The sequence below is a fragment of the Mesoplodon bidens genome, assembly GCF_964165515.1.
Source record: "Mesoplodon bidens genome assembly, chromosome: X".
NCBI classification, from domain to species: domain Eukaryota; kingdom Metazoa; phylum Chordata; class Mammalia; order Artiodactyla; family Ziphiidae; genus Mesoplodon; species Mesoplodon bidens.
Window position 1 is genome coordinate 93,626,492 of NC_138163.1, and position 27,763 is coordinate 93,654,254.

Sequence of the window (27,763 nt, forward strand, 5' to 3'; positions counted from 1 at the left end):
GAAATAACCAGCTGTAGGAGGTGAAGGACAGCAAGGAGTCTGGGATGACTTCCAGGTTCCTAGCTTTGGTACCTAAGTAGATACTAGAAGACTTAAGTAAAAGAACACATAGCTTGGGAGCCTGAGGTACACTAGAAGTAGACAGAAGCCATGTTTTCCTTGTCTGTTACACCTTCATAAATCTAAAAGATGTTGTTTTCTTGAGAATTTTGTAGTATTCTTTTAAGTCTTTTGGGGTATCCTATAGTCTGTTATAAAGCCAGGTATTCATGTGATTCTACCTTGGACTTCTTTCCTTGCCTAGCCTGGTACATCTACTTAAGAAATGAGTTTCAAAATACAGGACAAAGTCTCTTATCCTTAGTTTCTCTTTCACGGTTTCAAATACCCAAGGTCAACCATGATTCAAAAATATTAAATGAAAAATTCCAGAAGTAAACAATTCATGAGTTTTCTTTTCTGTTTTTTTTTAACATTTTTATTGGAGTATAATTACTTTACACTGGTGTGTTAGCTTCTGCTGTATAACAATGTGAATCAGTTATACATATACATACATCCCCACATCTCCTCCCTCTTGTGTCTCGCTCCCACCCTCCCTATCTCACCCCTCTAGGTGGACACAAAGCACCGAGCAGATCTACCTGTGCTATGTGGCTGCTTCCCACTAGCTATCTATTTTACATTTGGTAGTGTATATATGTCCATACCACTTTCTCACTTCGTCCCAGCTTACCCTTCCGCCTGCCCGTGTCCTCAAGTCCATTCTCTATGTCTGTGTCTTTATTCCTGTCCTGCCCCTAGGTTCTTCAGAACCTTTTAATTTTTTATTTTAGATTCCATACATATGTGTTAGCATATGGTATTTGTTTTTCTCTTTCTGGCTTACTTCACTCTGTATGGACTCTGGATGGACTCTAGGTCCATCCACCTCACTACAAATAACTCAATTTTGTTTCCTTTTATGGCTGAGTAATATTCCATTGTATATATGTGACACATCTTCTTTATCCATTCAACTGTTGATGGACACTTACGCTGCTTCCATGTCCTGGCTATTGTAAATAGAGCTGCAATAAACATTGTGGTACATGATTCTTTTTGAATTATGTTTTTCTCAGGGTATATGCCCAGTAGTGGGCTAGCTGGGTCATATGGTAGTTCTATTTTTAGTTTTTTAAGGGACCTCCATACTGTTCTCCATAGTGGCTGTATCAATTTACATTCCCCCCAGCAGTGCAAGAGGGTTCCCTTTTCTCCACACACTCTCCAGCATTTATTGTTTGTAGATTTTTTTCATGATGCCCATTGTGACCATTGTGAGGTGATACCTCATTGTAGTTTTCATTTGCATTTCTCTAATGATTAGTCATGTCTAGCATCCTTTCATGTGTTTGTTGGCAATCTGTATCTCTTCTTTGGAGAAATGTCTATTTAGGTCTTCTGCCCATTTTTGGATTGGGTTGTTTGCTTTTTGGATATTGAGCTGCATGAGTTGCTTGTATATTTTGGAGAGTAATCCTTTGTCAGTTGCTTTGTTTGCAAATATTTTTTTCCCATTCTGAGGGTTATCTTTCGTCTTGTTTATGTTTTTCTTTGTTGTGAAAAAGCTTTTAAGTTTCATTAGATCCCATTTCTTTTTTTGTTATTATTTCCATTTCTCTAGGAGGTTGGTCAAAAAGGATCTTGCTGTGATTTATGTCATAGAGTGTGCTGCCTATGTTTTCCTCAAAGAGTTTGATAGTGCCTGGTCTTACATTTAGGTCTCTAATCCATTTTGAGTTTATTTTTCTGTATGGTGTTAGGGAATATTCTAATTTCATTCTTTTCCATGTAGCTGTCCAGTTTTCCCAGCACCACTTATTGAAGAGGCTGTCTTTTCTCCATTGTATATTCTTGCCTCCTTTATCAAAGATAAGGTGACCATATGTGCATGGGTTTATCTCTGTGCTTTCTATCCTGTTCCATTGATCTGTAGTTCAGTTTTTGTGCTAGTACCATACTGTCTTGATTACTGTAGCTTTGTAATATAGTCTGAAGTCCAGGAGCCTGCTTCCTCCAGCTCCGTTTTTCTTTCTCAAGATTGCTTTGGCTATTCGGGGTCTTTTGTGTTTCCATACAAATTGTGAAATTTTTTGTTCTAGTTCTGTGAAAAATGGCAGTGGTAGTTTGGTAGGGATTGCATTGAATCTGTAGATTGCTTTGGGTAGTATAGTCATTTTCTCAATGTTAATTCTTCCGATCCAAGAACATGGTATATCTCTCCATCTATTTGTATCATCTTTAATTTCTTTCATCAGTATCTTATAATTTTCTGCATACAGGTCTTTTGTCTCCTTAGGTAGGTTAATTCCTAGATATTTTATTCTTTTAGTTGCAGTGGTAAATGGGAGTGTTTTCTTAATTTCACTTTCAGATTTTTCATCATTAGTGTATAGGAATGCAAGGGATTTCTGTGCATTAATTTTGTATCCTGCTATTTTACCAAATTCATTGATTAGCTCTAGTAGTTTTCTGGTAGCATCTTTAGGATTCTCTATGTATAGTATCATGTCGGCTGCAAACAGTGGCAGTTTTACTTCTTCCTTTCGATTTGGATTCCTTTTATTTCTTTTTCTTCTCCGATGGCTGTGGCTAAAACTTCCAAAACTATGTTGAATGATAGTGGTGTGAGTGGGCAACCTTGTCTTGTTCCTGATCTTATAGGACATTGTTTCAGTTTTTTGCCATTGAGAATGATGTTGGCTTTGTGTTTGTCATATATGGCCTTTATTATTTTGAGCTAAGTTCCCTCTATGCCTACTTTCTGGAGGGTTTTTATCATAAATGGGTGTTGAATTCTGTCAAAAGCTTTTACTGCATCTACTGAGATGATCATATGGTTTTTCTCTCTCAGTTTCTTAATATGGTTTATCAAATTGATTGATTTGCGTATACTGAAGAATCCTTGCATTCCTGGGGTAAACCCCACTTGATCTTGTTGTATGATCATTTCAACGTGCTGTTGGATTCTGTTTGCTAGTATTTTGATGAGGATTCTTGCATCTGTGTTCATCAGTGATATTGGCCTGTAGTTTTCTTTCTTTGTGGCATCTTTGTCTGGTTTTGGTATCAGGTTGATGGTGGCATCGTAGAATGAGTTTGGGAGTGTTCCTCCCTCTGCTATATCTTGGAAGAGTTTGAGAAGGAGGGGTGTTAGCTCCTCTCTAAATGTTTGATAGAATTCGCCTGTGAAGCCATCTGGTCCTGGGCTTTTCTTTGTTGGAAGATTTTAAATCACAGTTTCCATTTCAGTGCTTGTGATTGGTCTGTTTCTATTTTCTATTTCTTCCTAGTTCAGTCTAGGAAGGTTGTGCTTTTCTAATGATTTGTCCATTTCTTGAGGTTGTTCATTTTATTGGCATGTAGTTGCTTGTAGTGATCTCTCTTGATCCTTTGTATTTCTGCAGTGTCAGTTGTTACTTCCCCTTTTTCCTTTCTCATTCTATTGATTTGAGTCTTCTCCCCTTTTTTCTTGTTGAGTCTGGCTAATGGTTTATAAACTTTCTATCTATATCTTCTCAAAGAACCAGCTTTTAGTTTTATTGATCTTTGCTATCGTTTCCTTCATTTCTTTTTCATTTATTTCTTATCTGATCTTTATGATTTGTTTGCTTCTGCTACCTTTTGAGGGTTTTTCGTTCTTCTTTCTTTAATTGCTTTAAATTTAAGGTTAGGTTGTTTATTTACGATGTTCCTTGTTTCTTGAGGTAAGATTTTATTGCTATAAACTTCCCTCTTAGAACTGCTCTTGCTGCATCCCATGGGTTTTGGGAGGTCGTGTTTTCATTGTTATTTGTTTCTGCGTATTTTTTGATTTCCTCTTTGATTTCTTCAGTGATCTCTTGGTTATTTAGTAGTGTATTGTTTAGCGTTCATGTGTTTTTATTTTTTACAGATTTTTTCCTGTAAGTGATATCTAGTCTCATAGCGTTGTGGTCAGAAAATATACTTGATATGATTTCAGTATTCTTAAATTTACCAAAGCTTGATTTGTGACCCAAGGTATGACCTATCCTGGAGAATGTTCCATGAGCACTTGAGAAGAAAGTCTACTCTGTTGTTTTTGGATGGAATGTCCTATAAATATCAATTGAGTCCATCTTGTTTAATGTATCATTTAAAGCTTGTGTTTCCTTATTTATTTTCATTTTGGATCATCTGTCCATTGGTGAAAGTGGGGTGATAACGTCCTCTACTATGATTGTGTTACTGTCAATTTCCCCTTTATGGCTGTTAGCATTTGCCTTATGTATTGAGGTGCTCCTATGTTCGGTGAATAAATATTTACAATTATTATATCTTCTTCTTGGATAGATCCCTTGATTATTAATGTAGCATCCTTCTTTGTCTCTTGTAATAGTCTTTATTTTAAAGTCTATTTTGTCTGATATGACAATTGCTACTCTAGTTTTCTTTTGATTTCCATTTGCATGGAATATCTTCTTCCATCCCCTCACTTTCAGTCTATATATGTCCCTAGGCCTGAAGTGGGTGTCTTATAGACAGCATATATATGGGTCTTGTTTTTGTATCCATTCAGCAAGTCTTTGTCTTTTGGTTGCAGCATGTAATCCATTTACATTTAAGATAGTTATCGATATGTATGTTCCTATTACCATTTTCTTAATTGTTTTGGGTTTGTTATTGTAAGTCTTTTCCTTCTGTTGTGTTTCCTGCCTAGGGAAGTTCCTTTAGCATTTGTTGGAGAGCTGGTTTGGTGGTGCTGAATTCTCTTAGCTTTTGCTTATCTGTAAAGATTTTAATTTCTCCGTTGAATCCGAATGAGATCCTTGCTAGTTAGAGTAATCTTGCTTGTAGGTTTTTCCCTTTCATCCCTTTAAATATGTCCTGCCACCACTCCCTTCTGTCTTGCAGCGTCTCTGCTGAAAGATCAGCTGTTAACCTTATGGGGATTCCATTTTATGTTATTTGTTGTTTTTCCCATACTACTTTTAATATTTTTTGTTTATATTTAATTTTTGATAGTTTGATTAATATGTTTCTTGGTGTGTTTCTCTTTGGATGTATCCTGTATGGGACTCTCTGCACTTCCTGGACTTGATTGACTATTTCCTTTCCCATATTAGGGAAGTTTTCAACTATAATTTCTTCAAATATTTTCTCAGTCCCTTTGTCTCTTCTTCTGGGACCCCTATAATTCAAATGTTGGTGCGTTTAATGTTGTCCCAGAAGTCTCTGAGACTGTCCTCAATTCTTTTCATTCTTTTTTTGTTATTATTCTGCTCTGCTGTAGTTATTTCCGCTATTTAATCTTCCAGGTCACTTACCCTTTCCTCTGCCTCAGTTATTCTGCTATTGGTTCCTTCTAGGGAATTTTTTATTACATTTATTGTGTTGTTCATCATGGTTTGTTTGCTCTTTAGTTCTCCTAGTTCCTTGTTAAACGTTTCTTCTATTTTCTCCATTCTATTTCCGAGATTTTGGATCATCTTTACTATCATTACTCTGAATTCTTTTTCAGGTAGACTGCCTATTTCTGCTTCATTTGTTTGGTCTGGTGGGTTTTTACCTTGCTCCTTCATCTGCTGTGTGTTTCTCTGCCTTCTCATTTTGCTTAACTTACCGTGTTTGGGGTCTACTTTTCGCAGCCTGCAGGTTCGTACTTCCCGTTTTTTTTGGTGTCTGCCTCCAGTGGCTAAGGTTGGTTCAGTGGGTTGTGTAGGCTTCCTGGTGGAGGGGACTGGTTATGGTCGCTGAAGCTGGATCTTGTCTTTCTGGTGGGCAGGACCATATCCGGTGGTGTGTTTTGGGTTGTCTGTGAACTTATTATGATTTTAGGCAGCCTCTGTGCTAATGGGTGGGTTTGTGTTCCTGTCTTGCTAGTTGTTTGGCATGGGGTGTCCAGTATTGTAGCTTACTGGTCGTTGAGTGGAGCTGGGTCTTAGCATTGAGATGGAGATCTCTGGCAGAGCTTTTGCTCTTTGATATTACATGGAGCTTGGCGGTCTCTGGTGAACCAATGTCCTGCACTCGGCTCTCCCACCTCAGAGGCTCAGGCCTGCCCCCTGGGCAGAGCACCAAGAACCTGTCAGCCACACAGCTCAGAAGAGTAGGGAGAAAAAGGAAAGCAAGAAAGACCGAGAAATAAATAAATAAAATAATGTTATTAAAATAGAAAAAATTATTAAAAATAAAAATATAATAAAAAAAGAAAGAAGAGATCGACCAAACCCAGAAATAAATCCTCCAATGCTAACAAGTGCTAAAAAACTATACTAAAAAAACAAAACAAAAACAAAAAACGGACAGTCAGAAAGCTAGGATAAATGGCAAAAGCAAAGCTATACAGACAAAATCACACAAAGCAGCATACACATACACACTCACAAAAAGAGAAAAAGTAAAATAAATAAATCTATCTATTGATCTATCTATCTATCTATATATGTATACATAAAAAATAAAAAAGGAAGGGTGCAACCAAATCAATAAACAAATATACCAGTGATAATAAACTCTAAATACTAAACTAAGATAAATATAGAACCAGAAGCAAATTACATGCAGAAAGGAAATCCCAAGTTTACAGTTGCTTCCAAAGTCTAATGCCTCAATTTTGGGATGTTTTGCTGTCTATTCAGGTATTCCACAGATGCAGGGTATATCAAGCTTATTGTGGAAATTTAATCCACTGCTCCTGAGGCTGCTGGGAGAAATTTCCCTTTCTCTTCTTTGTTCACACAGCTCCTCGGGTTCAGCTTTGGATTTGGCCCTGCCTCTGCGTGTAAGTCACCTGAGGTGTCTTTTGGGAAGTCTGAGGTCTTCTGCCAGTGTTCAGTAGGTGTTCTGTATGAGTTCTTCCACATATAGATGTAGTTGTAATGTATTTGTGGGGAGGAAGGTGATCTCCACGTCTTACTCCTCTGCTATCTTGAAAGCGCCCCCTGGGCTCCAAAGGATCATCTCCAAGCCTCTGAAAAGCCGAAAAGCCTCAAAGCCACTTCTGCGACCTCTGTGATGTTTCTACCAGGGGGCAGGCAGCGTTTAGGGCCCTCCATTGAGGACCCAACTTGGAAAGAAAGTCACTGACCCTGGTTTAGATTTCACTGTGTCTGTTTGCTGTCTTACATTCGGGGCCTTTCCTGACATCTAATTTTCCTTCTTCTCTTTCTATGTCGTGGTATAGCACATGGAGCTATATTCAATATATTGCAATAACCTATAATGGAAAAGTATCTCAGTCCTCCTGGCTGGAATATCCATCCATCCATGTCGTCAAATATTCATTCAGACGAGGGCCATGCCCAGGGGATGGTGGAGCAACAAGACAGGAACTGGAGTCTCCAGCAACTCGGAACCCTTACTGATCTTAGAATGCTCACCTCCAGTCGTGGGCACAGTCTCCCCCTGCTTGTACCAGGCTTGGTCTTTGTGACCACTGGGATACTGCAAAAGGGACGTCAGGGTATAGTGGAGACTTCCATTTTAATCTTGTGTTCTTTATCTCGGACTATAATAGGGGCAGGGTGGGCACACAGCCAATTCATAAATTTTAAATTGCACACTGTTTTGAGTAGTGTGATGAAATCTCGCATAGTCCTGCTCCCTCCCACCCAGGACGTGAAGCATTCCTCTGTTCAGCGTATGCTGCCTGTTAGTCACTTAGTAGCTGTCTGGGTTATCAAATCAACTGTCCCAGTATCTCAGTGCTTGTGTTCAATTAACCCTTATTTTACTTAATAATGGCCCTGGAGTGCAAGAGTACTGATGCTGACAATTCAAATATGCCAAAAGGAAGCTGTAAAGTGCTTCCTTTAAGTGAAAAGGTGAACATTCTCAACTTAATAAGGGAAGAAAAAAAATCATATGCTGACGTTGCTAAGATCTATAGTAAGAACAAAAAGATCTATGGTAAGAAAGAGTCTTCTGTCTGTGAAAATGTGAAGAAGGAAAAAGAAATTTGTGCTAGTTTTGCTGTCGCAACTCGAACTGCAAAAGTTATGGACACAGTACACGATAAGTGCTTAGTTAAGATGGAAATGGCATTAAATTTGTACAATAAGATATTTGGAGAGAGAGAGACCACTTTAACATAACTTTTATTACAGTATATTATTATAACTGTTCTATTTTATTATTATTGTTGTTAATCTCTTACATACCTTTATCATAGGTACGTAGGTATAGGAAAAAACATAGTATATGCAGGATTCGGTACTGTCCATGGTTTTAGGCATCCACTGGGGGTCTTGGAACTTATTCCCTGCAAATAAGTGGGGGACTGCTGTGTGACTGTAGAGCTGTGTGACCATTGAGCTTTTATTCCTTTTTTCACCTGCAAAATGAGCATTGTGTTTTGTGATAATATAGTCATAATGCTTCTTCTCTCTCAGGTTTGTTCTGAAGAGTAAGTAAGATTTACATTTATATGTAAAATACTTAATACATACCAAGCATCTAATAAATGCTTACTACTCCTGCTGTTACTACTGCTAACAATAAAAATTATAGTGACAGAAAATACAGAGATGTTGAAATGTGATGGTTTCTGTCAATTGTGACCAGCTTCAGAAATGCTCAGAGTCTCTATAGCCAGTTTTTCCTCAATTTCTGTTTTCTAGTTCCTTCAGTGATCCTTAAAGAGTGGTCTGCCTATAAAGGGAAGTCACCTCAAACCCCTGAGCTGGTGTCTGCCCTGACATTTCGGGAATGGACTTGCCCAAACCTCAAGAAGCTCTGGCTAGGCAAAGCAGTTGAGGACAAGAACAGAAGGATGCGTGCCTTCCTGGCCTGTATGAAGTCAGACACACCCAGTATGCTCAATCCGGCTAACATCCCCACCCATCTGCTGCTCATGTGCTGTGTACTCCGGTAAGCCATGTGACCAGGAAGTGGTCAGTTCATTTCTATTTTACTTTTTATGACATTTCCTTTAAGCACATGGTTTTTATGGTATTTTGAGGTGGGGACGTTTTATGTTTACTTTAGACTTCAGAAACATTGGAAATCAATTGCTATGATATATACATGTATATATATATATATATATATATACACACATATCCATGCACAATCTATAGTGATGTTTATATGTGTAGATTTTTTCCTTTTTTAACATGAAAGATACTGTGTTGTACATATCATTCTATTTCTTACTTTTTCAGTCAGTGTTATTTTGTAGATCTTTCTGTATTCTTATATGGTTCGTTCCTGATGACTGCTGAACTATATTCCAACAATTACTTATATCATAGTACTTTATTTGTTGTTTGGTAGTTGTTTCCAGTTCTGGGATATTGCAAACAGTGCTGCAGGGAATATCTTCATAGATGTCTCTGTATCTTTGTGTTCCTGTGTCAGTTTATCTGAAGTATGTATTTAGGAGTTCAAGTCCTGGATCCTGTAAATATGCATATAGATTTTTCACCAAATATGGCCAAATTGCTCTAGATTATATTTGTTCTAAATTTATAGTCCTATGAAGAATGCATAAGGGTTTCTATTTCTTCATATTATTGCCAGGGCTGATATCTTATAACTTCTTAATTTTTGCTAATCCAGTGGGTTTCAAGTAGTATCTTTTATTTTAATTTGCATTTATTTGACTACAGATGAGGTTGATCTTCTTTTTTATATATATTAGCCATTTGTTCTCACATTCTCTGAAGTGCCTATTTATTTATCTTGAAAATTTTCTTTTAGGTTACTTGTCTTTTTTCTTTCTGATTACAGAAGTTTCTTGTGAGATTGGGATTGACATATATACACTACTATGTGTAAAATAGATAACTAATGAGAACCTGCTGTATAGCACAGGGAACTCTACTCAGTGCTCTGTGGTGACCTAAATGGGAAGAAAATCCAAAAAATAGGGGATACATGTATACATATAGCTGATTCACTTCGCTGTACAGCAGAAACTAACACAACATTGTAAAACAACTATACCCCAATTAAAAAAAGAAAAAAAAGAACAATACCCAAGAAGTGACAATGGTGACAGCAATTGGCTATCTTTATGCAAATGTAAATTTGGTTCAACTTTCTTTAGGGCAATTTAGCAATCTGTATATAAATGACAATATAGCAAGACTGTATGTTAAACCTTAAATATATAATATACCCTAAAAAAATAGACATACAAATAAAGCAAATATCTTTTCTATATCTGTGTGTGTATGTGTCAAATATCTTTTCCAGTCAGCCACAATTTTTTAGAAATTTACGTACAATATCCTTTTTAGAACAAAAGTATTTCATTCTCACTGACCTTTCATTATTATGATTTCATACACACAGAAAAGTGGGACTTCCCTGGCGATCCAGTGGTTAAGACTCCACACTTCCACCGCAGGGGGCGTGGGTTCCATCCCTGGTCAGGGAACTAAGATCCCGCATGCCACACCACGTGGCGTGGCCAAAAAAAAAAAAAAAACATACAGAAAAGTTGGAAGGATAGGATGGCAAACACTCATATGACCACCACTTAGATTCTGTAATTAACAGCTTTATACCATATAACCATATAAACACTTATATGACCACCACTTAGATTCTGTAATTAACAGCTTTATACCATATAACCATATAACTATCCCTCTCTCCATCTCGAGCCATCCATTTATCCATCCTTTTTGATGCATTTCCAAGTAATTTGCAGATATCAGTACACTTTACCCCTAACCAATAAGTATTTAAGTTGATTTTGTCAAACCCATCAATCTGTACATTTATGGTGTGTGCTTTGGGAATCTGTTTTAATAAATTCTTCCTTACCCCTGGGTCATAAAGATGTGTCTACTTTTTCTGTAACTATAATGTAACTGTTTACATTATATAGTTTTATAATGTTGCCTTCCATGTAAGGTCTTTAATATAGTGGGTATTTATTCTGTATATGCTGCATAAAAGGATCTAATTTTATTTTCTCTACATAATAAGCCAGTTTTCCCAGCCCCATTTATTAAATGACCTGTTCTCTCCCCATTGATTTGTGTTACCACGATTACTAGGTACCAAGTTCCTGTATATACTTGAGTCCATTCCTGGATTCTATTTTGTTCCATTGCCTACTTGCTCCATTGCCAGTATCACATTCTTTCAATTATTAAGGGTTTGTAATTTGCCTTAATATCGTGTCAGGTAAATCTCCACTCTGCTTTTCTTGTTGCAGAATTGTACTAACTATTCTTGAACCACATAAATCTTTTATTTTTTAATATCTTTATTGGAGTATAATTGCTTTACAATGTTGTTAGTTTCTGCTGTACAACAAAGTGAATCAGCTATACATATACATATATCCCCATATGCCCTCCCTCTTGCGTCTCCCTCCCACTCTCCCTATCCCACCCCTCTAGGTCATCACAAAACATGGAGCTGAACTCCCTGTGCTATGCAGCAGCTTCCCACTAGCCATCCATTTTACATTTGGTAGTGTATGTATGTCCATGCTACTCTCTAACTTCATCCCAGCTTCCCCTTCCCCCGCTGTGTCCTCAAGTCCGTTCTCTACATCTGTGTCTTTATTCCTGCCCTTCCACTAGGTTCATCAGCACCACTTTTTTACTTTCCATATATATGTGTTAGCATATGGTATTGGTTTTTATCTTTCTGACTTCACTCTGTATGACAGACTCTAGGTCCATCCAACTCACTACAAATAACCCAATTTTGTTCCTTTCTCTGGCTAAGTAATATTCCATTGTATATATGTGCCACATCTTCTTTATCCATTCATCTGTCGATGGACACTTAGGTTGCTTCTATGTCCTGGCTATTGTAAATAGTGCTGCAATGAACATAGGGGTATGTGACTCTTTTTTTTTTTTTATCACACCACCATCCCCACCCCCCCCACGCTTTCCCCCCTTGATGTCCATATGTTTGTTCTCTACATCTGGGTCTCAACTTCTGCCCTGCAAACCGGTTAATCTGACCATTTTTCTAGGTTCCACATACATGCATTAATATACGATCTTTGACTCTTTTTGAATTATGGTTTTCTCAGAGTATATGCCTAGTAGCGGGATTGCTGGGTCATATGGTAGCTCTATTTTTAGTTTTTTAAGGAACGTCCATCTGTTCTCCATAGTGGCTGTAACAATTTACATTCCTACCAACAGTGCAGGAGAGTTCCCTTTTCTCCACACCCTCTCCAGCATTTATTGTTTCTAGATTTTTTGATGATGGCCATTGTGACTAGTGTGAGGTGATACCTCATTGTGGTTTTGATTTGCATTTCTCTAATGATTGATGATGTTGAGCCTGTTCTCATGTGTTTGTTGGCAATCTGTATATCTTCTTTGGAGAAATGTCTATTTAGGTCTTCTGCCCATTTTTGGATTCGGTTTTTCTTTGTTTTTGTTTTTGTTTTTTGATATTGAGCTGCATGAGCTGCTTGTATATTTTGGAGATTAATACTTTGTCAGTTGCTTTGTTTACAGATATTTTCTCCCATTCTGAGGGTTGTCTTTCCATCTTGTTTATGGTTTCCTTTGCTGTGCAAATGCTTTTAAGTTTCACTAGGTACCACTTGTTTATTTTTAATTTTATTTCCACTTAGGTGGGCCAAAAAGGATCTTGCTTTGATTTATATCATAGGTGTACTGCCTGTGTTTTCCTCTAAGAATTTTATAGTGTCTGGCCTTACATTTAGGTCTTCAATCCATTTTGAGTTTATTTTTGTGTATGGTGTTAGGGAGTGTTCTTTTTTTTCATATTCTTATTCTTTCTAGGAAGTGTCCAAATATCATTCTTTTATATGTAGCTGTCCAGTTTTCCCAGCACCATTTATTGAAGAGACTATCTTTTCCCCATTGTGTATTCTTGCCTCCTTTGTCAAAGATAAGGTGACCATATGTGAGTGGGTGTATCTGTGGGCTTTCTATCCTATTCCATTGATCTGTACTTCTGTTTCTGTGCCAGTACCATACTGCCTTGATTACAGTAGCTTTGTAGTATAGTCTAAAGTCAGGGAGCCTGATTCCTCTAGCTCCATTGTTCTTTCTCAAGATTGCTTTGGCTATTTGGGGTCTTTCTGTGCATTAATTTTGTATTCTGCTACTTTACCAAATTCATTGATTACCTCTAGTATTTTCCTGGTAGCATCTTTAGGATTTGCTGTGTATACTATCATGTCATCTGCAAATAGTGACAGTTTTATTTCGTATTTTCCAATTTGGATTCCTTTTATTTGTTTTTCTTCTCTGATTGCCATGGCTGGTACTTCCAAAACTATGTTGAGTAAGAGTGGCAAGAGTGGACACCCTTGTCTTTTTCCTGATCTTAGAGGAAATGCTTTCAGTTTTTTCACCTTTGAGAATGATGTTGGCTGTGGGTTTGTCATATATGGCCTTTATTATGTTGAGGAAAGTTCCCCCTATGCCTACTTTCTGCAGGTTTTTTATCATAAATGGGTGTTGAATTTTGTCAAAAGATTTTTCCTCATCTATTGAGATGATCATATGTTTTTTCTCCCTCAATTTGTTAATATGGTGTATCACATTAATTGATTTGCATATATTGAAGAATCCTTGCATTTCTGGGATAATCACCACTTGATCATGGTGTATGATCCTTTTAATGTGCTATTGGATTCTGTTTGCTAGTAGTTTGTTGAGGATTTTTACATGTATGTTCATCAGTGATATTGGCCTGTAATCTTTTTTGTGACATCTTTGTCTGGTTTTGGTATCAGTGTGATGGTGGCCTTGTAGAATGAGTTTGGGAGTGTTCCTCCCTCTGCTATATTTTGAAAGAGTTTGAGAAAGATGGTGTTAGCTCTTCTCTAAATGTTTGATAGAATTTGCCTTTGAAGCGATCTGGCCCTGGGCTTTTGTTTATTGGAAAACTATTTTTTTTAATGTCTTACTAAACTTTTACGGGGATTTACTTTTTTTAAACATCTTTATTGGAGTGTAATTGTTCTGCAATGGTGTGTTAGTTTCTGATTTATAACAAAGTGAATCAGCTATACATATACATATATCCCCATATCTCCTCCCTCTTGCGTCTCCTTCCCACCCTCCCTATCCCATCTGTCTAGGTGGTCAGAAAGCACCGAGCTGATCTCCTGTGCTATGTAGCTGCTTACTGGAAGACTTTTAATCACACTTTCAATTTCAATGCTTGTAATTGGTCTGTTTATATTTTCTATTTCTTTCCAGTTCAATCTTGGAAGGTTGTACTTTTCTAAGAATTTTTCCATTTCTTCCAGGTTGTCCATTTTATTGGCATTTAGTTCCTTGTAGTAGTCTCTCATGATCCTTTGTATTTCTGTGGTGTCAGTTGTTACTTTTCCATTTTCATTTCTAATTCTGTTGATTAGAGTCTTCTCCCTTTTTCTCCTGATGAGTCTGGCTATTGGTTTATCAATTTTATTTATCTTCTGAAAGAACCAGCTTTTAGTTTTATTGATGTTTGCTCTTGTTTCCTTCCTTTCTTTTTCTTTTATTTCTGATCTGATCTTTATGATTTCTTCTGCTAACTTTGGGCTTTTTGTTTGTTTGTTTGTTTGTTTGCTGTTGTTCATCTTTCTCTAATTGCTTTAGGTTTAAGGTTAGTTTGTTTATTTGAGATGTTTCTTGTTTCTTCAGGTAGGATTGTATTGCTATAAACTTCCCTCTTAGAACTGCTTTTGCTGCATCCCATGGATTTTGTGTCGTCGTGTTTTCATTGTCATTTGTTTCTGGGTATTTTTTGATTTCCTCTTTGATCTCTTCAGTGATCTCTTGGTTGTTTAGCAGTGTCTTCTTTAGACTCCATGTGTTTGTATTTTTTACAGGTTTTTTTTTCCTGAAATTGATATCTAGTCTCATAGCATTGTGGTCTGAAAAGGTGCTTGATACAATTTCAGTTTCTTAAATTTACTGTGGCTTGATTAGTGACCCAAGGTGTGATATATACTGGGGAATGTTCTGTGTGCACATGAGAAGAAAGTGTATTGTGTTGTTTTTGGATGGAATGTCCTATAAATGTCAATTAAGTCCATCTGGTCTAATGTGTCATTTAAAGCTTGTGTTTCCTTATTTATTTTCTGTTTGGATCATCTGTCCATTGGTGTAAGCGGGGTGTTAAAGTCGCCTACTATTATTGTGTTGCTGTCGATTTCCCCTTTTATGGCTGTTAGCATTTGCCTTATGTATTGAGGTTGTCCTATGTTGGGTGAATAGATATTTACAATTGTTATAGCTTCTTCTTGGATTGATCCTTTGATCATTATGTAATGTCCTTTCTTGTCTCTTGTAACATTCTCTATTTTAAAGTGTATTTTGTCTGATATGAGTGTTGGTACTCCATCTTTTGATTTCCAGTTGCATGGAATATCTTTTTCCATCCCCTCACTTTGAGTCTGTATATGTCCCTAAGTCTGAAGTGGGTCTCTTGTAAACAACATATGTAGGGTCTTGTTTTGTATCCATTCAGCCAGTCTATGTCTTTTGGTTTCAGCATTTAATCCTTTTACATTTAAGGTAATTATTGATATGTATGTTGCTATTACCATTTTCTTAATTGGTTTGTTTTTGTTTTTGTAGGTCTTTTCCTTCTCTTGTGTTTCCTGCCTAGAGAAGTTCCTTTAGCATTTCTTATAAAGCTGGTTTGGTGATACTCAATTCTCTTAGCTTTTCTTGTCTGTAAAGGTTTTAATGTCTCCATTGAATCTGAGTTAAATCCTTGCTGGTTAGAGTAATCTTGGTTGTAGATTTTTCCCTTTCATTACTTTAAATATGTCCTGCCACTCCCTTATAGCTTGCAGAGTTTCTGCTGAAAGATCAGCTGTTATCCTTATGAGGATTCCCTTGTATGTTATTTGTTGCTTTTCCCTTGCTGCTTTTAATATTTTTTCTTTGTGTTTAATTTTTGTTAGTGTGATTAATACGTATCTTAGCCTGTTTCTCCTGTATGGGACTCTCTGCGCTTCCTGGACTTGATTGTCTTATTTCATTTCCCATGTTGGGGAAGTTTTTGACTATAATCTATTCAAATATTTTTTCAGACCCTTTCTTTTTTTCTTCTTCTTCTGGAACGTGTATAATTCGAATATTAGTGTGCTTAATGTTGTCCCAGAAGTCTCCGAGACTGTCCTCAATTCTTCTCATTCTTTTTACTTTATTCTGCTCTGTAGCAGTTTTTTCTAACATTCTGTCTTCCAGCTCACTTTCCATTCTTCTGACTCAGTTATTCTGCTATTGATTCCTTCTAGACTATTTTCAATTTCAGTTATTGTGTTGTTCATCATTGTTTGTTAGCTCTTTAGTTCTTCTAGGTCTTTGTTAAACATTTCTTGTATTTTCTCCATTGTATTTCCAAGACTTTGTATCATCTTTACTATCATTACTCTGAATTCTTTTTCAGGTAGACTGCCTATTTCCTCTTCATTTGTTTGGTCTGGTGGGTTTTTACCTTGCTCCTTCATCTGCTGCATATTTCTCTGTCTTCTCATTTTGTCTTATTTACAGTGCTTGAGGTCTCCTTTCCCCAGGCCGTAGGGTTGTAGTTCCTTTTGTTTCTGTCCTCTGCCCCTGATGGTGAGGTTGGTCCAGTGGCTTGCGTAGGCTTCCTGATGCGAGGGATTGGTGCCTGCGTCCTGAGGGGGTGAAGCTGAGTCTTTTCCCTCTGATGAGCAGGGCCATTTCAGGTGGTGTGTTTTCGGATGTCTGTGAGCCTAGTGTGACTTTAGGTAGTCTGTGTGCTAATGGGTGGGTTTGTGTTCCTGTCTTGTTTGTTGTTTTTTGTGAGGTGTCCAGCACTGGGATCTTCTGACAGCTGGGTGGAGTTGGGTCTTGGATTTAGATAGAGGCCTCCGTTGGAGCTCTTAGTGATTAATGTTCCCTGGGGCTGGAAATTCTCTAGTGGTCCAGCACCCTGGACTCGGTGCTCCCACCCCAGAGCTTCAGGCCTAACGACTGGTCGAGGGACCAAGACCTCACAAGTCACTCGTCCCAGCAATAAAGCAGATTAAAAAAAAAAAGACTAAGAAAACCCCAGAGAAATGGTAAAAAGTAAAATCAAACAGAAACAAGGAAACACGCACGCACACAGAAGAAACAAAAACGGACCCAAATAAATCATAAAGCAAGAGACCAACCAGGCAAGCGAAACAATCCAAGAACAAAATCAAACAATTAAAACGAAAACTGAGAAAAAACACATAACCGAAAAACAGAACCAAAGCAGACTGCTAACTGAAGAATGAACCAAAGAAACAAAACAAACTGACAAAGATGATAAAAAAAATTAGGAAAAGGGAAAGGGGAAAGAAGACTGAACAGGAAAGCAATATAGATATAGAAATATTAAAAAATAAAGTAGAAAATATCTTAAGGAAGAAAAAAAAGACAGATAAAATCCCAGAGAAATGGTAAAAATGAAACCAAACAAAAACAGAAACAAGGAAACATAAGCACACATAAAAGAAACAGAAACAGAGCCAAATTAAACAAAAAGCAAGAAAACAACCAGACAAATAGAAGAACTCAAGAGTGAAATCAAACAATTAGGATTAATACTAACAAAAACACATAACCTAAAAACCATGCCAAATTTGTGTGCCACCTGAAGAATAAAGCAAGGAAACAGAACAAACTGATAAAAATGATTTAAAAAAATAATAACAAAGAAAAAGGGAAAAAGCACAGGACAACAGAAAAGCAAAGTAGAAATGGAAATATATAAAAAAATATATATTAAAGAAAAAGAAGAAGAAAAAATAAGGGAAAAGAACACAGAAGAACAGAAAAGCAAAGTAAAAATAGAAATATATTTAAAAAGATAAAAATAAACATGGAGATCCCAAAAGACTAAATTTAAGAAGATACACTAAAAAGAAAAACAAAACAAAAAAGCCAGAAGCAACAACCGAATGAATCAAAGCATAGTAAAATTAATAGTAATAATTATGTTTCCCTGGGGTCTCTGCTGTAAGTGTCATCACACACACCATGAGCCACAGCCCACCTCCGCCTCCCCAAGAGGCCCTCCTGTGCCTCTGGGCTGGTCTCTGGAACTGCTGTGGGCCCTGTGGGGACCACTCAGACTCTGATCTGACCCATTCTTGCATGTGCTTGCCCCCAAAGTCCACAGCTCCCAGAGCTAGACCATTTTCATTTGTGGGAACACTCATTGTCTACTCAGATATTCCGTAGACGCAGGGTCTACCTAGCTGATCATGGGGATTTAATCTGCAGCTTGTACAGCTGATGGAAAGATTTTCAATCTTATTCCTTGGTCACCCTGTCCCTGGGGTTCAGCTTTCGTTTTATCCCCACCTCTGTGGGTGGTCCACCCACAGGTGTCTGGTCCTGAGGCTGCCGTCTAGCTCTCGGGTCTGCTCCTGTGAGCACCGGGCACAGAGGTGGTATGACTGCTTGGAACATGGGAGCCCCAGTGGCACCAAATGCCCACATGAATCTTTATTGTTCCATATGTAATTTAGAATTAGTCCAGTTTCCACAAAATCTTCTTGGGTTTTTTTGGTCAATGAATTGGATTTATAGATTAATTTAGGAAGAATTGACATCTTTATAATGTTGTCTTCCCATCCAAAGATCATTGTTTACTCCTCCCTTTATTCAGGTCTCTTTCTTTATGTCTTTTTTGTTTTTTGAAGTATAGTTGATTTACAGTATTATTTTAGTTTCAGGTGTACAGAAGTTTATGTCCTAAATAGAGTTAATTTTCTTTCATTGAGGTCTTCTGCATTTTAAATTAATTCCTAGATACTTGATATATATTATTGTGATTGTCGATGGTATTCTGTTTTTTTACACGTTTTTTACCCATTGTTTATTTGCTGATGTAGAGTAAGTTTTTGTGCAAAGAGGAAGTGAGTCCCTACAAGTCACCAGAGGGTAACAGAGCTTTGAGCTTTGAAACTGGACAAACCTTAGTTTGAATTCTGGCTCGGGCACTTTTTAGCTTGGATAAGTCACTTTAAACTTTTAGAGCTATGGTCCCCAACTTTTTGGCACCAGAGACCAGTTTCGTGGAAGACAGTTTTTCCACGGATGGGGGGCGTGGTTCAGGTTGTAATGCAAGTGATGGGGAGGATGGTTCAGGTGGTAATGTGAGTGATGGGGAGCGGCAGATGAAGCTTCACTCGGTTGCCCACCACTCACCTCCTGCTGTGCAGCCCGGTTCCTAACCAATCCACAGCCCCGGTGTTGGGGACCCCTGTTTCAGAGTATCCATTTTCTCACCATAAATGGGTGTAATAATTGTTACTTCTCAGAGCTGTTTGAGGATTGAGATAATGTATGCAGGGGCCCTATCACATAATAGATTCTTAATATGTGTTAATATTCTAACTGCCTTGACATTAAGATTGGTGACTTAAGAAGTCTTCCCAATAAGAATAATGGATAGGATTCATTCCTCCTAGCTCCTTAACACATTCCTGGGACACAGCCCTACATTATCCCATATTAACTCTTGAATTATATGTTTTACCTTTTTTCTCAAAAGTATAGTAATAGCTCATTTTCCCATTTATTTGATTCTCTGGGTTTTTTGGAACACATCCAGAACATGAAAGTAAGTTAAAATGGCTTATTAATAGCTCTAATAGCTATCACAAAGACTATGCTCTAATAGGTTCTATATGCTTCCCCTGAAAAGATCCCCTTAGTCTTCTGCTCAACCTATTTATCCTTAATTTAGACACATTTCTGACAATTTGGTCATCTGATTTCCCAGTGTACAACAGATCAGTAGTAGCAAATTGTAAGGGAGGTGAGACAGGGAGTAAGAGCTATTCTTAGAACCAGCCACAGTGATACCAGTGATAAGTGATAGGCTACTCCCTAAAAGCAGGGGAAAAGATATAAAGATTACTTTTAAAAAAACCTAAACACCCAAAAAGAAGAAGCACCACCTGAAGCCTTTTAGTGTAGGAGTAAACTGCCCTATAAAAGTGAGTAACTTATACGTAAGATCATTATTACAGCATAAGGCAATTATCAATGTTTAAAAAATCATCAAGAACATGTTCTATAATATTACATGTTACGTACCTGGCATTGTGCTAAGTCAGCCCTTTGTATACGATGCTATTAATCCTCATAATAGTGCTGAAAAGTATTATTTATCTCCATTTATAGAAGAGGAAACAAAGGCTCAAAGAGAAGTGACTTGCAAAAGTTACATAACTAATAAGGGGTTGTGCAAGGGTTTGAACCAAGTCTCTCCAACTTCCAATTCCTTTGGTTTTTTTAGCATCTTTATTGGAGTATAATTGCTTTACAATGGTGTGTTAGTTTCTGCTTTATAACAAAGTGAATCAGTTACACATATACATATGTTCCCATATCTCTTCCCTCTTACATCTCCCTCCCTCCCACCCTCCCTATCCCACCCCTCTAGGTGGTCACAACCCACCAAGCTGATCTCCCTGTGCTATGCAGCTGCTTCCCACTAGCTATCTGTTTTACGTTTGGTAGTGTATATATGTCCATGCCACTCTCTCACTTTGTCCCAGCTTACCCTTCCCCCTCCCCATATCCTCAAGTCCATTCTCTACTAGGTCTGTGTCTTTATTCCCGTCTTACCCCTAGGTTCTTCATGACGTATTTTTTTCCCTTAGATTCCATATATATGTGTTAGCATATGGTATTTGTTTTTCTCTTTCTGACTTACTTCACTCTGTATGACAGACTCTAGGTCCATCCACCTCACTACAAATATCTCAATTTCATTTCTTTTCATGGCTCAGTAATATGCCACTGTATATATGTGCCACATCTTCTTTATCCATTCATCCGATGATGGACACTTAGGTTGCTTCCATGTCCTAGCTATTGTAAATAGAGCTGCAGTGAACATTTTGGTACATGTCTCTTTTTGAATTATGGTTTTCTCAGGGTATATGCCCAGTAGTGGTATTGCTGGGTCGTATGGTAGTTCTATTTGTAGTTTTTTAAGGAACCTCCATACCGTTCTCCATAGTGGCTATACCAATTCACATTCCCACCAGCAGTGCAAGAGTGTTCCCTTTTCTCCACACCCTCTCCAGCATTTATTGTTTCTAGATTTCTTGATGATGGCCATTCTGACTGGTGTGAGATGATATCTCATTGTAGTTTGGATTTACATTTCTCTAATGATTAATGATGTTGAGCATTCTTTCATGTGTTTGTTGGCAATTTGTATACCTTCTGTGGAGAAATGTCTATTTAGGTTTTCTGCCCATTTTTGGATTGGGTTGTTTGTTTTTTTGTTATTGAGCTGCATGAGCTGCTTGTAAATCTTGGAGATTAATCCTTTGTCAGTGGCTTCATGTGCAAATATTTTCTCCCATTCTGAGGGTTGTCTTTTGGTCTTGTTTATAGTTTCCTTTGCTGTGCAAAAGCTTTGAAGTTTCATCAGATCCCATTTGTTTATTTTTGTTTTTATTTCCATTTCTCTAGGAGGTGGGTCCAAAAGGATCTTGCTGTGATTTATGTCATAGAGTGTTCTGCCTATGTTTTCCTCTAAGAGTTTGATAGTGTCTGGCCTTACACTTAGGTCTTTAATCCATTTTGAGTTTATTTTTGTGTATGGTGTTAGGTAGTGTTCTAATTTCATACTTTTACATATCCCTGTTCAGTTTTCCCAGCACCACTTATTGAAGAGGCTCTCTTTTCTCCACTGTATATTCTTGCCTCCTTTATCAAAGATACGGTGACCATACGTGCATGGGTTTATCTCTGAGCTTTCTGTCCTCTTCCATTGATCTATATATCTGTGTTTGTGCCAGTACCATACTGTCTTGATTACTGTAGCTTTGTAGTATAGTCTGAAGTCAGGGAGCCTGATTCCTCCAGCTCCATTTTTCATTCTCAAGATTGCTTTGGTATTCGGGGTCTTTTGTGTTTCCATACAAATTGTGAAATTTTTGGTTCTAGTTCTGTGAAAAATGCCAGTGGTAGTTTGATAGGTATCTCATTTCCTTTGGTTTTTAAAAGGCAAAATGGTAGAAAAATGCAGTTTTAAAGATTAACACAAAATCTTACTGGAAATTTAAAATTCAACTTTGAATGAAAGTTAACTTATCCTAAGTACTGCATTGCCCATCAATGTAAAGACTGGGTAGGGTACTTCACTGGTGGCACAGTGGTTAAGAATCCGCTTAACAATACAGAGGACACAGGTACGATCCCTAGTCTGGGAAAATCCCACATGCCACAGAGCAAGTAAGCCCGTGCACCACAACTACTGAGCCTGCGCTCTAGAGCTTGTAAGCTACAACTGCTGAGCCTGCATGCCACAGCTACTGAGGCCCGCGTGCCTAGAGTCCATGCTCCACAAAAAGAGAAGCCACTACAATGAGAAGCCCGTTCACTGCAACAAAGAGTAGCCCCCACTTTCCACAACTAGAGAAAGCTCGCACACAGCAACGAAGACCCAACACAGCCAGAAAAATAATAATTAAAAAAAAAAGACTGGGTAGGAACACTGAACTATGCCCTGATTGAGTATTAGCACTCTAAATTCCTCAATTGCTTCTAGTAACTATAGTAAGAGATACCTCTTATGAAAGTAAAGTACTGCTGTGCAAGTTGTGGCTAAAACTTAAGTTGGTGCAGCTCTTGGACAGTTGGCCTAGAGAAATGTGTCTACTAGGAAAGCTTGATACAGTTTGAGGAAGGCAGAAACTTCATACATATAATAGTCACCACTGAGGAGGGAAGGATAATGAGGAACTCTGTGAGGCTTCTAGGGGTGGGGTGCAGCCCTGTTGAATGAGGAGAACCGTGTACCAAGGCCCTACCATTTCTAGCACAGGTTCTTTCCAATCTCAACCGTTTTATGGAAATAGAACATGAAATTGAACAAAGTTGTTTCTCTAGATTCATGACTGAAGTTGAAGAGTCTCTTCAGACAAACAGTTCTATTAAGAAGCAGCAGATTCACTCCCAGCTGTACGTAATAGGATATTTGAGTTAACCATGTGCCATCCTGATACATAAAGAGTAAAGGTATATAAGAACAAGTCTTTGCTCACCTGAGAAAATAATTCTTAAGTTCACTGGGAAAAGCAAATGAGTAAGAATAGATTGGATTTTTTTTAAAAGATCAGTAAGAGGAGTCTTGGCTCAAATAACATCAACAAAAAAGCCAGAATGTGTTATAAATGTATACTAAAATGATATGATACTGGCACAAAAATTGACAGGTCATTGTTTTAGAGCAGCTAATACTAAGACCCCAGACACATAATAACTTAAAATGTGCTAAAGAAAGCTTCACAAATCAATAAGGAATAGATGAGCTTTTTAATAATTGTTCAGAAAATTGGGTTGGTATCTGGGGAGAAAACATCAAGTTAGAGCCTTACCACACATAAATTCTAGATAAATTGATTATAGAGATAAATTTAAAGAAAAAAAGATAACAGGCAAATTCTATCAAACATTTAGAGAAGAGCAAACACCTATCCTTCTCAAACTCTTCCAAAATATAGCAGAGGGAGGAGCACTCCCAAACTCATTCTACAAGGCCACCATCACCTTGATACCAAAACCAGGCAAGGATGTCACAAAGAAAGAAAACTACAGGCCAATATCACTGATGAACATAGATGCAAAAATCCTCAACAAAATCCTAGCAAACAGAATCCAACAGCACATTAAAAGGATCATACACCCTGATCAAGTGGGGTTTATTCCAGGAATGCAAGGATTCTTCAATATACGCAAATCAATCAACGTGATACACCATATTAACAAACTGAAGGAGAAAAACCATATGATCATCTCAACAGATGCAGAGAAAGCTTTCGACAAAATTCAACACCCATTTATGATAAAAACCCTGCAGAAAGTAGGCATAGAGGGAACTTTCCTCAACAGAATAAAGGCCATATATGACAAACGCACAGCCAGCATTGTCCTCAATGGTGAAAAACTGAAACCATTTCCACTAAGATCAGGAACAAGACAAGGTTGCCCACTCTCACCACTCTTATTCAACATAGTTTTGGAAGTTTTAGCCACATCAATCAGAGAAGAAAAGGAAATAAAAGGAATCCAAATCGGAAAAGAAGAAGTAAAGCTGTCACTGTTTGCAGATGACATGATGCTGTACATAGAGAATCCTAAAGATGCTACCAGAAAACTACTAGAGCTAATCAATGAATTTGGTAAAGTAGCAGGATACAAAATTAATGCACAGAAATCTCTGGCATTCCTATACACTAATGATGAAAAATCTGAAAGTGAAATTAAGAAAACACTCCCATTTACCATTGCAACGAAAAGAATAAAATATCTAGGAATAAACCTACCTAAGGAGACAAAAGACCTGTATGCAGAAAATTATAAGACACTGATGAAAGAAATTAAGGATGATACAAATAGATGGAGAGATATACCATGCTCCTGGATTGGAAGAACCAATATTGTGAAAATGACTCTACTACCCAAAGCAATCTACAGATTCAATGCAATCCCTATCAAACTACCACTGGCATTTTTCACAGAACTAGAACAAAAAATTTCAAAATTTGTTTGGAAAAACAAAAGACCCCAAATAGCCAAAGCAATCTTGAGAACGAAAAATGGAGCTGGAGGAATCAGGCTCCCTGACTTCAGACTATACTACAAAGCTACAGTAATCAAGACAGTGTGGTACTGGCACAAAAACAGAAAGATAGATCAATGGAACAGGATAGAAAGCCCAGAGATAAACCCACGCACATATGGTCACCTTATCTTTGATAAAGGAGGCAGGAATGTACAGTGGAGAAAGGACAGCCTCTTCAATAAGTGGTGCTGGGAAAACTGGACAGGGACATGTAAAAGTATGAGATTAGATCATTCCCTAACACCATACACAAAAATAAGCTCAAAATCGATTAAAGACCTAAATTTAAGGCCAGAAACTATCAAACTCTTAGAGGAAAACATACAGAGAACGCTCTATGACATAAATCACAGCAAGATCCTTTTGGACCCACCTCCTAGAGAAATGGAAATAAAAACAAAGATAAACAAATGGGACCTAATGAAACTTCAAAGCTTTTGCACAGCAAAGGAAACCATAAACAAGACCAAAAGACAACCCTCAGCATGGGAGAAAATATTTGCACATGAAGCAACTGACAAAGGATTAATCTCCAAAATTTATAAGCAGCTCATGCAGCTCTATAGCAAATAAACAAACAACCCAATCCAAAAATGGGCAGAAGAATTAAATAGGCATTTCTCCAAAGAAGATATACAGACTGCCAACAAACACATGAAAGAATGCTCAACATCATTAATCATTAGAGAAATGTAAATCCAAACTACAATGAGATATCATCTCACACCAGTCAGAATGGCCATCATCAAGAAATCTAGAAACAATAAATGCTGGAGAGGGTGTGGAGAAAAGGGAACACTCTTGCACTGCTGGTGGGAATGTGAATTGGTACAGCCACTATGGAGAACAGTATGGAGGTTCCTTAAAAAACTACAAATAGAACTACCCTATGACCCAGCAATCCCACTACTAGGCATATACCCTGAGAAAACCATAATTCAAAGACACATGTACCAAAATGTTCATTGCAGCTCTATTCACAATAGCCCGGAGATGGAAACAACCTAAGTGTCCATCATCGGAAGAATGGATAAAGAAGATGTGGCACATATATACAATGGCATATTACTCAGCCATAAAAAGAAACAAAACTGAGCTATTTGTAATGAGGTGGATAGACCTAGAGTCTGTCATACAGAGTGCAGTAAGTCAGAAAGAGAAAGACAAATACCGTATGCTAACACATATATATGGAAGTTAAGAAAAAAAAATGTCACGAAGAACCTAGGGGTAAAACAGGAATAAAGACACAGACCTACTTGAGAATGGACTTGAGAATATGGGGAGGGGGAAGGGTAAGCTGTGACAAAGCGAAAGAGAGGCATGGACATATATACAGTACCAAACGTAAGGTAGATAGATAGTGAGAAGCAGCCGCATAGCACAGGAAGATCAGCTCGGTGCTTTGTGACCGCCTGGAGGGGTGGGATAGGGAGGGTGTGAGGGAGGGAGACGCAAGAGGGAAGGGATGTGGGAACAGATGTATATGTATGACTGATTCACTTTGTTATAAAGCAGAAACTAATGAAAAAAAAAGAAAAAAAGATAACAGGTAGAATAAAAAGCAAGAAATGATTTACCTGATCTTGAGACAAGAAAGCAGTTTTTTAAATGAAAATTAAAAAAGAAGCCTCAAGCCCAGGGCATTGTCAAAAACAATAGCAAAATCAATGGCAAGCAATCGGGGGGACAAATATCTCAGTTACCTGTGGCTGCAATACACCATGCCAAAAATTTAACTGGGAGATCTGAGCAATTAAACAACCATAAAGGTCTTGTATAAGGTCTCATATAGTCCTGGGAATCTGGAAGATTGTGTACGTGTACGAGTCTGCATACAGACTCAGGAGAGACTTAGAGCCCCAATTACATATTCATACCTGGCTGTACATGATACCTACATAAGGAAACAATAAAAGCCAGACATAAACTGCTTGAATTTTTAATGCATGCCCCAACCTACATATAGATCCCCTTTCCAAAAATGGAAGCTTTATTGGCCCAAGATGCTTATGCACAACCTTTGACTAATCATTGGCTGGCTAATAAGCTATGATGATCCAAGGGAGACTCCTAGGAAGCTAGCCTTAAAAATGAAACGAATTAAAAGTAAAAATAAAAATCTGAGCAAGGACATCAGGCTACACACTGCAGGAAAGACAGACTCTCCAGAATTGGCTCAGACATGTCACTAAACAAATATAAAAGCAGCAACTACATTGCTTTGGAAGGGAGCCAGAAGTCCAGAGTTGCTCAGTATATTATCAAAACTGTCCAGTGTCAAATAAAAAATTACAAAAGTTGCAAAGAAATAATGTGTGTCTCATACTCAGGACAAAAAGCAGTCAATAGAAACTGTCTCCGAGGGCATATGGATATAGGACATAGTAAACAAAGACTTAATCAGCCCCTATAAATATATTCAGCGAACTGAAGGAAACCATATTTAAAGAATTAAAGTATGATAACGAAGACCTATCAAATAGAGAATAGCAATAAATAAATAGAAGCAATCTATCAAGGTGGTGGAGCAGAAGGAGGTATGGAACTCACCTCTCCCCATGAACACATAAATACGTCTACATATGGAGCAATTCTCACTGAAAACTAACTGCAAACCAGCAGAAAGACTTCTGTACAACCAAGGCTACAAGAAAGATTCACCCATAATTGGGTAGGAAGGGAAGAGAAGCAATCAGGTCAGGCCCTGTGCCCCTGGGAGGGAACTCAGAGGAACAGGGAGATTACATGGGTGGAGATTCGCCCTGGGGAGTAAGCTATTTGAACCACAGATTGGGCACCCCAGAATCCGATACAGGGAAGGCAAGCCCTCTTGACTGATTGGAGGACCACAGGAGGGCTGTAGGAAGCCTGGATTGAGCATGAGGAGCATGTGCGTGCTGGCTTACCCTCAAAGCAGGGCAGAGAGGGCAGAGTGAGGACTGCTCCAGAGGCTGCCAGGTTTCCCACAACCACCCTGGCCCCAACCCCAGCCCAGCGACTGCTCCAGACCCACTTATCCATGACGCAGCGTGGCACTGGATCCAGGGCTGCCACAACCAGGGAGAAAGCTCAGATATGGGACACAGGCTACTGAGTCCCAGGGGGGTGTCTGGTTGGGCCTGTGGCATCCATTGTTGGTGCATCAGAAGCGGCCCAAAACTCTAACGGTGGCCACTCTACCACAGCTCACCCACCC

At 38.1% G+C, this 27,763-nt stretch overlaps 1 protein-coding gene across 6 annotated transcripts in view; it reads left to right on the top strand.

Annotated features, from left to right (window-relative positions):
* The window catches only part of FAM120C (family with sequence similarity 120 member C), a 145,745-nt gene that overhangs the window by 70,980 nt on the left and 47,002 nt on the right, over window positions 1-27,763 (top strand). For all 6 annotated transcript variants that reach the window (XM_081222632.1, XM_081222635.1, XM_081222634.1 and 3 more), the window contains exon 10: window positions 8,625-8,874. In XM_081222632.1, coding sequence (XP_081078758.1) covers window positions 8,625-8,874 — 250 coding nt within the window. The remainder of the gene's footprint in view (window positions 1-8,624; window positions 8,875-27,763) is intronic.